The 15,543-nt window shown below is 44.8% G+C and overlaps 1 protein-coding gene across 10 annotated transcripts in view; it reads right to left on the bottom strand.

Moving 5' to 3' along the window:
- The window catches only part of DNAH9 (dynein axonemal heavy chain 9), a 370,057-nt gene that overhangs the window by 192,542 nt on the left and 161,972 nt on the right, over positions 1–15,543 (bottom strand). For all 10 annotated transcript variants that reach the window (XM_039501323.1, XM_039501326.1, XM_039501324.1 and 7 more), the window contains 3 exons: positions 13,118–13,314; positions 9,249–9,411; positions 3,337–3,460 (listed from right to left, as the gene is read on the bottom strand). In XM_039501323.1, coding sequence (XP_039357257.1) covers positions 3,337–3,460; positions 9,249–9,411; positions 13,118–13,314 — 484 coding nt within the window. The remainder of the gene's footprint in view (positions 1–3,336; positions 3,461–9,248; positions 9,412–13,117; positions 13,315–15,543) is intronic.

Here is a 15,543-nt window from a genome sequence, read left to right as displayed (position 1 = left end):
GCACAGCTCCTGGTAGCCGCCGGCAAGTCCTTGCTGCCCCAAGGCACAGGTGTGATCAGGGAAGCGCTGCGCGCTGCCCCAGCCCTGAGCACTGGCTCCGCAGCTCCCACTTGTTAGGAACCACAGCCAATAGGAGCTGTGGTGGCAGTGCCTGTGAGCACGTGCAGCGCACACCGTGCAGAGCTGCCTGGCTGCACCTGCACCTAGGAAACGGACATGCCAGTCACTTCTGGAAGTAACGCAGAGCCAGGGCAGGCAGGAAGCCTGCCTTAGCTCTGCTGCCCCTGTAACCGGTAGCTACCTGAGGTAAGCACTGCCCGGCCGGAGCCTGAACACCCACCCCAACCCCCTGCCCCAGGTCGGAACCCCCTCCCGCATCCTAACTTCCTCCCAGAGCCCACACCCAAACCCCCTACCCCAGTCCTGAGATCCCCGGAGCCCACACCCTGCACCCCAACCCCCTACCCCAGTCCCGAGCCCCCTCCTACACCCAAACTCCCTCCTGGAGCCCGTACCCCCTCCTGCACCTCAACCCCCTGCCCCACCCGTGAGCCCCCTCCTGCACCCCAAACCCCTCATCTGGCCCCACCCCAGAGCCCACTCCCCCAGCCAGAGCCCATTTCCACACGCAAAACCCCTTGGTCCCAGCCCAGAGCCCCCTCCTGCATCCAAAACCCCTCAGCCCCTGCCCCAGACCACAGCCCATAACCCCAGCTGAAGCCGTCACCCCCTCCTGCATCCCAAACCCCTGGCCCAGCCCGGAGCCTGCTCCTGCACTCTGAACATCTAATTTCAGGTCTCACCTCAGCCCAGTGAAAGTGAGTGAGGGTGGAGGAGAGCGAGCAATGGAGGGGGGCTGGACTGAGTGAAGGCGGGGCCTCAGAGAAGGGGTGGGGCAGGAGCAGGGCCTCGGGGAAGGAGCATGGCAAGGACAGGGCAGGGGTGTTTGGTTTTGTGCGATTATAAAGTTGGCAGCTCTAACCTCATGGGGTCTGAGATACCAAGGTATTTCCTTGTACCTAGAATGGGGGATACCCCTGCATCCCCATTACCACATGAGATAACTCTGGGGAAATACAGGCCTTCAAAAGCAAATATAATATCATCCTAATGCCACAGAAACAGGATCTACCCCTTCTCCAGTCACTGGGGCCAGCAGGCCTTCTAAGCCAGTGACACATAACCATGGACCAGAGGGGAGAAAAGGTTAAGTACAGGTAGTCCTCTGACGAACGACACAATCAGTTCCTGAAAATTGTGTCGTAAGTCGAAACATCGTAACTCGGAACCGCAATCCACTCTATCACGGGACCAAGCATCGTAAAGTTGAAACCAACTGTTGTAAGTCGAATCAGGGTGTCAATTCGGAAACATCATAAGTGCTGTTCATCCTAAGTTGAATGTTGTAAAGTCGAGGACTGCCTGTATACACTTCGAGCTGGACGCATATCTGCACTAGCTCTCATTGAATAGTGTGCTAGAAATAGAAGTTTAGCTGCTGCTGCAGCGCATGCACCAGGATGGGCCAGCCACCTGAGCAGGTACCTAGGGTCCCAGCCGGGACTGTATTTAGGGGGGCTAGCCCCTCCCTCCGATCATGCCTCTGTGGCTACACTGCTATTTTTAGCACGTTAGCTTGATCAAAGTTAGTGCGGGTATGTCTATCTGAGCTGGGAATGACACCCCCACACCCTTAGGTAGCCTGGCCCTCCTTGGTCGTAACCATCTCCAGGATCGCAGGCAGCTTTCTCATACATGTATAAAGACAGAAAGACAAACACACACACACACACACACACTCAAAAGGAAGACAAAGAAAGCTCCACTTTGACTAAGGCAGAGAATAAGCAGGAAAGCACCAGGCCTTCCTCTTCCTTCTATGTACTTCCAGTGGATGGCCACAACATCTGTCCTTCCTCACCTATCCTCCCCTGTTTTAAGCAAGGAAGGGTGAAACAGACATGGGCAAGCAAAGGGGGAAAAGGAGAAGGGGGATAGAATCAAGATCACCACCTTAGACAGATGGTGAATGGCAGAAGGAGCCCCCTCTGCCCTACCTGGGGCTGATGGAGAGGGAGTCTCATGGGTCCTTCTAAGCAAATAAAAATAATTCCATGTAAGGAGCCAGAGGACCTCATAAGCCCATTATATCACCCCATCAAAGTCCTCACTGATCAGATAGCTCTGACTTGCTGTCAAAAAGATCATGTCTTCATTTAAGAGCAGACCCACTGAAGCAAACGGGCAGCCCTCTGGTGACTGGAAGGGAAACAGAAAACTGTAAGAGAGGCTGTGTGGGCCTCCTCCATGCTGACAGGCACCTATAGTGCTGTAATTAGGGCTGGGGAATGCTCATGTTGGCCCCACAGAAGTGCAGCACATGGGGTTGCTGGGGGAACTACACACAACACACAATTTACCCAGCAAATTAAACCCCTCTTCCTGGTTGGGAATTATCCACACACAGTCTCTGGCATCTTCAAATTCATTTGCTGTTCAGATTGTTTGAACACGATATGAACATACTTCAGCCAGTGGGCTGTTCACAAACTTCGCTTCAGCTATGAATGCAATATTAATATTCTATGTCAACTCTTGGTTATTCACTATTTGTGCTGTATCATTGGTCATCTGAGTCCATTGTATTGCTTCTGTGCCCTGCTAAGCTAACTGGGAGTGAGATGAAATGCAAATGATGAATTCACATGCAAATGCCGTGGTCTGCATAGAAATCAGGGTATTCATGGGAAGAACAGCTATTCTCCAAGCACACAAAACCCAGCCACACTAATGTGTCTAGAAAAATTAACAAGAAAGGAACGTGATTGGACTGAACAGCTATCTGACATTCGAACACGTGGTCTTTCAATGGCTTTGCATTAGTCACCCAGCTCTGGCAAACAGTGAAGCTGTAACCAGGACTAGTGGGAGTTATGTCATACGACTAAACTGCCTCTCATTGGGATGGACACTGCACATCCTTCAATGAAACACTTCCTCTGACTCCACACCCCACTAGCACATTGCCCCACACAGAAGTGACTTAACAATTATAAGTAGAATTAAAGGGCTATGAAAGTAGGGCGCAAACTAACTGACTGGGTCACAGATGTCTGAGAAGGCGAAAATCTACTAGCTGGTGGAGTCCTTCTCCGCTAAGAAGACCTGAGCACTGCTTTCTTCCTTGGGGGTTAATTTACAAATTGTGGAGCTTACTTTGTTTAGTTGTCATTTTTAGCAAATGTTAGAATCTCTTCCATGGAACAGCTGCAGACTTTACTATGTGCACATTTATATGGGAACGGAGAATGGAAATAAAGTCAATGAGATGCATACCTGAAGCTAACAAGTCATTTACCAGCACTAAGAACCTTTCATCAGCCACCTGGGCATCGGTCATAAGGAATACAGTGCCAACATTCTTCACTCCAGTTTTAATATACTGGTTTGCCAAGTCTGCCTGTAGATTGAAAAGAAAATAAGTAAGAAGTTTGTGTTCATGTACTGCAAAGTCTCAGTCACACCGTGTGTTTTCATTGGGGACATTTCAGGCAGGATGTTGCCTATTCAAAATCTTCTGATGAACTGAAAACAAAACAATCAGAATTAATTAGCATGAAGCTTGCTCTTTATATCTTTTCCACTTTATGGCAGAACATTTCCAAGGATACTGCTAGTATTAATTATTATTATTACTTGCTAAGCATTGACAACTTGCTCTGTGCTGTACAAAAAGACAAATAAAAAGACAGACCCTGAGAAAACTGAGACACAAAATACAACATCATTTTCTGAATCATTTTATTCAGGAAATGATCTTTTTAAAACTTTCGGATTGGAGACAGGGCATTTAAAAACCACAGATTATTGCTGGAGATGGAGCACTTGCTATTTCTGTTAAACTTGGAAGGTAGAATCCCTGATTCGTTTGAAGTGTAGATCATGCCAGATTGCAGAGACCTTTCTACACAGTGATCTGCTGCTGGTGGCTGCTGCCACAATATTTAAAGTCTTATGTTGCACAATTAAGGAATACATTGAATCAGATATGTGATGGGACAGAGGTATTTTGGAGATGATCTTAGTGGCTGGATATGCTGTTCTTTCTGTCTCTATTCTCTACTTCTCCCTTCTTATTTCAGTATTTCAGCATGGTATGTTCCCAACACACTGTGCAGCTGAGGGAAGAAGCTTTAGTTAAGGACTTATTTTCTTCCCACAGAGTAGCGAGACCATAAGAATGTTGTGAAAAAATTTCTTTTCCACTGCATCATTTCTTCTCCCCTGTGGAGGGCATGCTGGGAATATTTTTGATAGGACTAGTTAACTGTGCTGTTTTCCTTCCTTCATCCCTTTCTTTCAGAAAGCGAACAAGTGCAAATAGATTCTGCCAAGCATTTCTGATTGCATTCATGAGAAGGGCTCAATTACTATCACAAAGTCACATGAGCCCTCTATCAGACTCATAGACTTTAAGGCCAGAAGGGATCATCATGATCATCTAGTCCAGGGGTAGGCAACCTATGGCACGCGTGCCGAAGGCGGCACGCGAGCTGAATTTCAGCGGCATTCACACTGCCTGGGTCCTGGCCACCGGTCAGGGAGGCTCTGCATTTTAATTTAATTTGAAAAGAATCTTCTCAAACATTTTAAAAAACTTACTTACTTTACATACAACAATAGTTTAGTTATATATTATAGACTTAGAGAAAGAGACCTTCTAAAAACGTTAAAATGTATTACTGGCATGCGAAACCTTAAATTAGAGTGAATAAATGAAGACTCAGCACACCACTTCTGAAAGGTTGCCAACCCCTGATCTAGTCTGACCTCCTGCAGATTGCAGGCCACAGAACTTCATCCACTCGCTCCTGTAATAGATCCCTAACTTTTGGCTGAGTTACTGAAATCCTCAAATCATGGTTTAATGACTTAAAGTTAGAGAAAATACATCATTTACTCTAGTTTAAACCTGCAAGTGACTCAGGCCACATGCTGCAGAGGAAGGTGAAAAAGCCCCAGGGTCTCTGCCACTCTGACCCAGGAGAAAATTCTTTCCCAATCCAAAATGTGGTGATCAGTTAGACCCTGAGCATATGGACAAGACCCACCAGGCAGACAGCTGGGACGGATTTCTCTATAATAACTCAGAGCCCTCCCTATCTAGTGTCCTTTCTCCAGCCATTGGGGATTTTTGCTACTGGCAGTCGCCAATGGGCCACATGCTATTACAGGCAGTCTCATCATACCCCTCCATAAACTTAGCAAGCTCAGTCTTGAAGCCAGTTAGGTTTTTTTTGTCCTCGCTGCTCCCCTTGGAAAACAGTTCCAGAACTTCACTCCTCTGATGGTTAGAAACCATCACCTAATTTCAAGCCTATACTTCTTGATGGCCAGTTTATATCCATTTGTTCTTGTGTCAACACCCTCCCTGGTATTTATCCCTTAGATGTATTTATAGAGAGCAATCATATCTCCCCTCAACCTTCTTTTGGTTAGGCTAAGCTGCACTTCAGTGGTGGCCAAATTGGTTGAAACTATCATAAAGAACAAAATTGTCAGACACATAGATGGACATAATTTGTTGGGAAATAGTCAACATGTTTTCTGTAAAGGGAAATCATGCCTCACCAATCTACCAGAATTCTTTGAGGGGGTCAACAAGCATGCGGACAAAGGAGATCCAGTGGATATAGTGTATTTAGATTTTCAGAAAGCCTTTGACAAGGTACCTCACCAAAGACTCTTAAGCAAAATAAGCAGTCATGGGATAAGAGAGATGGTTCTCTTATGGATTGGTAACTGGTTAAAAGATAGGAAACAAATGGTAGGAATAAATGGTCAGCTTTCAGAATGGAGAAAGGTAAATAGTGATGTCCGCCAGGGGTCTGTACTGGGACTAGTCCTATACAACATATTCATAAATGATCTGGAAAAAGGGGTAAACAGTGAGGTGGCAAAATTTGCAGATGTTACAAAACTACTCAAGATAGTTAATTCCCTGGCAGACTGCGAAGAGCTACAAATGGATCTCACAAAACTGGGTGACTGGGCAACAAAATGGCAGATGAAATTTAATGTTGATAAATGCAAAGTAATGCACATTGTAAAACATAATTCTAACTATACATACACAATGATGAGATCTAAATTAGCTGTTAACACGCAAGAAAGAGATCTTGGAGTCATTGTGGATAGTTCTCTGAAATCATCCACTCAATGTGCAGCGGCAGTCAAAAAGGCAAACAGAATGTTGGGAATCATCAAGAAAGGGATATATAAGAAGACAGAAAATATCATATTGCCTCTATATATTGCCTCTATCCATGGTATGCCCACACCTTGAATATTGCATGCAGATGTGGTCGCCCCATCTCAAAAAAATTATCTTGGAATTGGAAAAGGTTGAGGAAAGGGCAACAAAAATGATTAGGGGTATAGAACGGCTTCAGTATGAGGAGAGATTAATAAGACTGGGACTTTTCAGCTTGGAAAAAAGGCAACTAAGGTGGGGGATCTGATAGAGGTCTATAAAATCATGAGTGGTATAAAGAAAGCAAATAAAGAAGTGTTATTTACTCCTTCTCATAATATAAGAACAAGGGGCCACCAAATGAAATTAATAGGTAGCAGGTTTAAAACAAACACAAAAAAGTATGTTTTCACACAATGCACTGTCAACCTCTGGAACTCCTTGCCAGAGGGTGTTGTGAAGGCCAATACTATAATGGGGTTCAAAAGGAAGCTAGATAGATTCATGGAAGATAGGTCCATCAATGGCTATTAGCCAGAATGAGCAGAAATGGTGTCCCTAGTCTCTGTTTGACAGAAGCTGAGATTGGGTGACAGGGGATGGATCACTTGATGATAATCTGTCTGTTCATTCCCTTTGGGGCACCTGCCATTGGCCACTGTCAGAGGACAGGATACTGGTCTTGATGGACCTTTGGTCTGACCCAGTATGGCTGTTCTCATGTAAACAAGCCAAGCTCTTTGAGTCTTCTCTTATAAGACAGGGTGATCAGAGGAATGGAAAACCTATTAGCACTTCTCTGCACCTGTTCCAGTTTTAATTCATCTTTCTTAAACATGGGAGACCAGCACTGCATGCAGTATTCCAGATGAGGTCTCACCAGTGCCTGGTGTAATGGTACTAACACTTCCCTGTCTCTGCTGGAAATACCTTGTCTAGGACTGCATTAGCCTTTTCCACAGCAGCATCACACTGACAGATTTATGGTCATCCTGTGATCTCCTATTCATGTACATGTATTCATGCTAGCTCTCATCAAGCTTGTGTGAGTACAAATAGCAGTGCAGCCACAGTAGGACAGGAAGCAGCAGCAGTGCCGTGACGGGTACTAAAGCCGTGGGGATATACTCAGCATGCCTCTGCTGCTGCTACCCGTGCTACTGCAGCTACGTTGCTATTTATACTTGCACTAGCTCAATCAGAGCTAGCGCACATGTGTGTACACGAGTTGGAGTATCACACCCTTAGCTTGTACTGTAGACACAGCCTAAGGTACAGGGTGGCCCCCATTACCATGGTACCTGAGCACCGCACAATCTTCAATGTATGTATCCTCCCAAACCCCACGATGCAGCGCATGGATATTATCCCTGTTGTACAGAGTGGGAACTGAGGCACAGAGAGACTATCTGACTTACACAAGCTCTCACAGGGAGGTTGTGGTAGGGCAGGGACCTGAACCCAGGTGTCCTAGCCCTAGGCTAGTGCCCCAAACACTGGACTATCCTTCCTCCCCTTTTCAGAGTGTCTGCCTCACAATTATGAACATAAAATAACACTATTATTTAAAACACAGTAATAGCAAAAACTGTCACTGTGATTCTAGTTTTTTCTTCCTACCACCTCAGCTGGCCTTTCCCATTAGTTCATGTGAACAGAATACAGTGGGAATAGAAAGGCGCTCAGGATAATACATTGACCCTTGCTTCTGAAATGCGTTTAGAACTTCAGTAGGCAAATATGGTTCTACCAAACACAGTCAGTTGTTACATTTGCTATAGAACACCTAGAATAAGTGATTTAGAACAATGTTAAGGGTCAATGGCAGACTGAGCCATCTTGCTCTTCTAGACCCAAGAAAAAATAATCAACCAGTATTTCATAAATTCCTGTAGAATGGGTACAGAGTGAAGGGAATGTCAAACAACCTTCCACCATCACAGAACCTAAAACAAGAACGTGCTTTGGAAACAAGCTTCTGAATGTAAGAATCAGAGTACACTCTTTGTGGGAAGAGTAGGCTATCTAACAAATAGGAGGAGGTCAGCATCAGATTATCCCAGGAACCTTTTCATGGGTAGAACTGAATGGGTGAGAATAGATAGGCTCAGGATGATTACACAGGCATGTCAGAAAGCAAGACAAACAAACTGATCAGAGCTGCAAAGTTATCTGAAGGGAGAAGATGATGTAACATTAAATAAAAACTCCAGTGATTCCTCATAATACATTTGATTATTAAATAAACATTGTCGAAAAGCCAAATCTTGCAGTCCCCACTAAAGTCAATGACTCTAAATAAGAAAGCAAATGCATTTAAATATGAGCTTTCAAAACTTGGTAGAGATTTGCTGATGATTTGCTATCGCCAGAGCTATAACTGGCCTCTCAGTGGACGCTGTTCATGCCAGCAGGAGACCCAGTCTGAAGATGCAGGACAGGACTTGGACAATGTAGCTCCAGTTTGCCTTGGTGGGAAAGCAAGGAGACATTGCAAACCCAAGTCCTACATCATTTACCAGCAACTAAAACATTTATAAATCATTCCATTTGCATGAAACAAAACTGTCTCACGGCTTCCAATTCACAGTTTACTAGAAAATGTATTGTCAGGATCCATTGCTGTTTCCAACTCTTATAGCCTCCAGGAAGTGGGAGATGGACTGGATATGACTTAATAAATCTCTCCCACCTCTAGCTACATCATTCCATAGCAGGTTATTCCTGGGTGGATTAAGTATTCTTTTTATTGTCTTAAAAATAGTAATAATTTATTATATTAATCATTATCATCGACTCTCTATAGCCCTTTACAGGTACAAAGCCGTGAGCAAACATTAACTGATGAATTTTGGAGACTGTTCTTTGCGATCCGATTGGAATCTCTTTTCATTTACACTGGAGGTTTCTCAAACACACAGAAAAGACAAAGCTCTGTGTGAAAGAAGTACAAGTTTCTGTTTCCTCTCCCTTCCCACCATTCAACGCCACCTACCTTCAGGTCAGGGATTCCATAGCCTTTCCTCAGAGTGATCTGGAAAACCTCCAGTGAGCTAATGAAAGCCGCAAGTCTTGTCAGGCTCTGCTTGCCGCTTCCACCTACACCAACCAATAGGGCATTTCCTCTGGGTGATTCTAAGATACGATTGATGCGGCAACTAAATTGAAGCATACAGAATCTCTGGTCAAGAAGACTTTTTTCCATATGGAGCATTTCAATACATATTTTACAGAGTAACAAATTAGATTGAGAATAGTAGCAGAATCACAGCAGCGCTGCCAATCTAAGGGGCACGTTTGCAAACGGTGCTCTTCACGTGAGATCTGTAGTAAACAACACAACCAACCAGTAAATGCTTCTATGGCAATTCAGAGCTTCCCATCTCAGTTATTTCTGGATTCGTATGCTGTGTTATGGTGTTCAGGAACATCTTACAGTAAAGGTCAGTCCTCCATTTACATGGAACATGGGTCAAACCAGACTAAATTGCTGTGTAAATGTGCCCTAATTAGTCCCGCTAGTAGATATTTCCTCTCAGAAAATGTCCAGGGATCCACATTAACTGTGGGCTTGATGACATTGGTGAGCTATTAGTCACATGAAGAGTCAGATTATGTATTATTAATATCTTCATGTATCTAGATCAGTGTAAATCCCTTCTAGGAAAGCTCTGTCAATATTTCTTCCTCATCAAAACTACTAATTCTTTAAGAGCCAGATTCTGTCACCCTTGCTCACACTGACACATGGAGTAGTCTCACCAATGACATGCACAAGGATGGGGGCACTAAATAAAGATTCATTGATTATAAGGGCAGATCACTGTGATCTGAGCACCAGTGTAACAAAGGCCAGAGGTCATCCTTGAGTTAATTCCTGTTTGCACTAGACTATATCCTTCAGAAAAAGTGTGCTAACAAAGAAGAGTGAGCTAATCGTGTGAAGATAACACATTTCTGAGAACATTCAACAGGAAATATTGTAGAAGTAAATCACTCCCAGCAGGGGAGGGGAAAATCTCACTCACTAGCCAGAGTTTAGATCCCAGTGCAGTGATTAACATGGCCATGGGGCCTGCAATTTCACGATTTCACTGAAAGCAAAACGACACAAGCTGCTTTGGGGCATGTCCAAGAAGCTAACTTCAAGGAGGTACGGGAAAACGGCAGAAAAGGGTTTGTTTACTTTTTGGAACTATAAGGAGGACTTTAAAACTTACATGAAACTTGTGGTAGCAGTTAGAGAAATTCAAAAACTACTGCAGGTCACCTTTAAAAAACATTAGGGTAGTGGCAGATTGACCCCCTGCAGACTGAAGTCTCCTCTCCACAACAGTGGCTCAGCAAAGACAGTGGCAATGCAAGCTCCACCCAAAACTAGCACTCCTTGCTTCAACTACCGCCTAGGGAGGCCATCATGGAAGGCATCATCGTGCCCAGGCTCATCGGTATATAGCCTCTCCGCTGACACTGCCAACAACGAAGGGCAAGTGGGATAAGGGGTTTTTAGACACCTGACCTGAGATCTGAACTGAGATCAGCACCTCAGTATTCCAGAATAACCCACATGCTTCTCCATTAGCTAACTTCACAGCATGGCAGATTTTGCCAGCAATAAAAAGTATGAAAGCATGATCTGGTAGCAAGGGTCCAGAGGCATGCCTATCCCACCTGGCATGCACAGTGAGAAACAGTAGAGAGATTCTCTGGAAACAGTTCCATTGTCTGCCTACATATATGTCTGGGCCTTAATTTCCATACAACAAAGCCAACAGGATAAAATACTGATTTCTAACTGTTTGCAATCAGTTGGGACCTTTCTTTTGACTTGTTGTTATCCCACTTTTCATTCAAGTAGCTAAGAACACAATGAAAGCACCAGCCATTTTTGTTTGTCTCCAAAGAAACTTTAACTACTTGTAGTTCATATTCCATCAGTTCTCTCTCCCAGACACATCTTGAATAAGAGAATAATTCATTTGCATTTTAAATAAGGTCGGGATGTCATGAGACGCCCTCACTGGACTCAGCTGGTCTACTTGTTTAATTTCATTTCTCATCAGGTTTTTCAGACCAATAAGCAAACCACCGATAAAAATCAGTAATTATGGAAGTATAGGTGTGTGGGTAAGGCCACAGAAATATTTAGTGATTAGCACAGATGGATTTGAACTCTTGAACAACTTGGTGATTTAGCCACTAACTGTATTTAACTCCTGAAGTTGAGGAATTAAATCTTGGGTCAGGACTACCAGCTCATATCTGTGGTCCTGTCCGACCGTCTGCGTGTATAAAGGAGGAGGGGAGCAAGGTGGAATGTGAAAACAAACGTTAAAATTCAGAGCTTTTTCTCTTGATCTTTTACAATATTTAGGGGGAAGCTGCAATCAGATTTGGTCCAGCAAGTCCTCTCTGGAGCACAGGGAGCACACAAGAGAAAATGACAGAGACAACATTTACATCACAATCTGAAAAAATTCTAATACTCAGAGTGCTTGTGTGTGTGTCTGCCTTATGCATGGAATATAAAATCAAGTACAGTTTGATGATCCAAGCATGCCTTTGCTGAAGATAAACTGCTACTTAATAACTGAATGGAATAAAAGCAGCATAGCATGAAGCAATATTATGGTTTTATTAAATATCAAGGCACTACGCTGCAGGAAATGAAAGGATGGTGAGCTCCTAGGACTCAAAGGAGTAACTGGGTAGCTCAAAGGATTGTATCTGTTGTTCTTTTCTATGATAGTAATTGGATTGGTTTCCTGGTACTTAAGGAACGGTGAGATCAACCTTTCCTAATGAAAAAGTACTGCTTCAGTGTAGCTAATGGGGCTCTAGGGCTCTGTTAGTTCAGAGATTCATATATACAGTATATATAGTCACCAGATAACATTTTCAAAAGAACCTAGGCTGCCAACTCCCATTGATTTCACTTAGACAAACCTAATTCACTTAGGTGCTTCTGGCAATCTCACTAGGCACCTATCTGCATTTTTAGGTGCCTAAAAGTCTTTAAAAATCTGACCACAGGAGCCTAAATTCCATTGACTTGCAGTGAGACTTAATTGCTAAGGGCCACATTTTCAAAGGTATTCAGTGCCTACAGGTGCAGACATGTGCCTAGTGGGATTGTCAAAAGGGCTTAAGCATTTTAGGTGATTAAGTTTCATTGAAATCAATGGAGGCAGGCACCATATCTGCTTAGAAACTTTTAACCATCTGCCCAGGCACCACCCAGCAGCTTTAGGCACCTAACACCTTTGAAAGTCACTTGAAAGTGTGACACAGGCTCCTATGTGACTTACAGGCTTTCAAAAATGTTACACATACCAATTTTCCAAGTTTTTCTTGCACACTGACACAATCAAACTTGTATTTAAAACACATATTAGGGCACCTATGTACTGAGGGCTGGCAAGCAAAATTGTGTGCCCTACTTAGACAGCCCCATTTGAAAATTGAAACCTCTGTGTAATTCGTCTTTGTACTACTACTGTGCCCTCTGCCTGAAGGTTTCAACATGCTTGCTAAACATCAATGAGAAAAGGCTTCCAAAACCCCCTGGGAGATAGGAAAGAGATGAGAAGCTGAGGAGAGATTAATGTCCACTTTTTCGAAAGTGGCCGCTAATTGGAAGAGCCCCTAGTTTCATGTCCAATTTGAGATACCCAGGGTCTGACTCTTCAGAAGTGCTGCACTCCTACAGCTCCTCCTGACATCATCTGTGATTATGGCTGCTCATCCCCTCTGAAAACGTTAACAGAAATGCATTACACAGACCAGCTCCGAAGACATTTAGGCTGATGACTCTGTGAGAGTATAACAACTCTATGAGAGAACAAAGATGAAAAATCCCCTTACACATGGCACATGGCATCTTCAAAGAGCACCAGATTCATGGCAGCATTGACCTCATTGTGGTTATCCAAGGCTTCCACAAGGATGTGATTCAGTGACTCCCAGGTCTGAACAGGCATGTATTTGGGTTCCCCAACGCCTCTAGCAAAATGGCAGTACATGTTCATCTTCTTGGTTTCCTCTAGAGCCTCCTCGATTTCCTGCCAATGAAATGCAAAAGGGAAATACAGAGTGTCTTGTTCCTATTGCAACAAAGGGAAAGCTCTTTTCCGGGGAACAGATCAATGCAATTCCTCAGCAGGTGAGATGGGGGACAAGCCTAGTTTGAAGATCCCACTTGGTTTAGGTGTAAGACAGGTGCCTGGTGCCTAGACTGAGGTAGCTGTGTACATGCTCATTGGCAGAAACTCAGACACCATGGGGACTTCAATGGTGAAAATGTAGGTGCCTAGGAAATTTAGACACCAATAGAGATAAGCAGCAGCTGAGTGGAGATTCTGAGGATCTCAGTGATGTCTAAATCTTGGGCTAATGTGCCTAAGTCCTTGTCTACATCTGGACCTTATGGCTAGATTTATAACATAGTGAGGCACCTAATGATGCAGTTAGGCTGCTACTGGGATTATCCAAAGTGCCTAGGCACCTACCTCACAATGATTTAAAAAGCAAAGGGACTTAGACTCCTAACTCACTTATAGAATCATAGAGTGTCAGGGTTGGAAGGGACCTCAGAAGGTCATCTAGTCTAACCCCCTGCTCAAAGCAGGACCAATTCCCAACTAAATCATCCCAGCCAGGGCTTTATCAAGCCTGGCCTTAGAAATCTCTAAGAAAGGAGATTTCACCATCTCCCTTGGTAACTTCCAGTGCTTCACCACCTTCCTAGTGAAAAAGCTTTTCCTAATATCCAACCTAAACCTCCCGCACTGCAACTTGAGACCATTACTCCTTGTTCTGTCATCTGCTACCATTGAGAAGAACAGCCTAGCTCCATCCTCTTTGGAACCCTCTTTTCAGGTAGTTGAAAGCAGCTATTTAATCCCCCACACTCTTCTCTTCTGCAGACTAAACAATCCCAGTTCCCTCAGCCTCTCCTCATAAATCATGTGCTCCAGCCCCCTAATCATTCTTGTTGCCCTCTGCTGGACTCTCCAATTTTTCCACGTCCTTCCTTTAGTGTGGGGCCCAAAACTGGACACAGTACTCCAGATGAGACCTCACCAATGCCGAATAGAGGGGAATGATCACGTCCCTCGATCTGCTGGCAATGCCCCTATTTATACAGCTCAAAATGCCATTAGCCTTCTTGGCAACAAGGGAACTTGTGCACTTTTGTAAGTGTTGCCCCAAATCTCTGGCATAGTGAACACACAGTATTTCTCAGATGATACAATGGTTTTCTACACCTGAGCTTTAAATTTGTATCTAAGCATAATCACGGCTCACAGATTCCAAACCAGCATTTCAAAGCATCTATGTAGCGGTGCAGAGTAAAAGGGGCTCAGCAAACCTTCGCTTTTGTGTTTCCTGACTTTGGGGTGTTTCATTATAAGCTCAGAGGCACTTACAGGAGCCACAATATAATTTTACGACGTTCAGCCACCTAATGGCAAGGATCATAATGACAGCTAGCACTGGGACGTTACACTTTAAAACGGGAGGGTTTTCTGTAAAAGGTCCCTGTAGCACGGTAGACACCTGCTCCTGCCCTGAGGGGCTTAAAACAGCCTAGGAACGGGGTGTGGCAAGAGAAGGCAGCCACTGGGCTGATTGGGGGAAACAGGCAGAGCTGTGGCCACGCTCCAAACAGAGCCCAGCTGGCCCCTATAAGAGGCTGCAAGCCAGGCGCCCAAACAGTCTCCCTCTGAAGGCAGAGAGAGAGGGGCTTGGCTGCTGGGAAGCGCAGGGTACCTAGAATAAGGCAGGGCTGAGGAAAGGCCAGAGGGGCTGGAGAGCTCTAGGTTGGCAACTACCCAGGCTGCAGGGCCTCGTCCAAGGCCCCATAGAGGTACTGGTTTGCAGAGAAAGGCAGCAGGTCTAAACCCCCCTTGCCAGTGATGAGTGGCTTACACTGCAGTCTGCCCCAGGGAATGGGGACTAGTTGGTGACTGGCAGTAGCCTTACACTGAGGCAAGGTGGGGATGGGGGTGGGGGTTCCCCTAGGTGGGGAGACCCCAAGACTGAAGGGTTACTACGAGAGGGGCAGCACCCCAGAGAAAGGGGCACTGGGGTCCTGGGAGGGATATGGGGGCCAGCAGTAAGGCTGATCACCGGCCTACAGAGGGTGCTCTAGAAGCTGGATGAGCTCATTCCTGACAGAGACCAGCAGGAGGTGCCGCAGGGGTTAGTCCTGCATTGCTACAGTCCCAAAAACGTTAACATCAAAAATGAGGAAATTAAAATCCTTTGGATTCAACATGGTGGCTGCT

This window comes from Mauremys reevesii, linkage group 15 (genome assembly GCF_016161935.1).
Source record: "Mauremys reevesii isolate NIE-2019 linkage group 15, ASM1616193v1, whole genome shotgun sequence".
NCBI classification, from domain to species: Eukaryota; Metazoa; Chordata; order Testudines; family Geoemydidae; genus Mauremys; species Mauremys reevesii.
The sequence above is the reverse complement of the archived record's forward strand: the minus strand, read 5'-3'. Positions and strand labels throughout refer to the sequence as shown.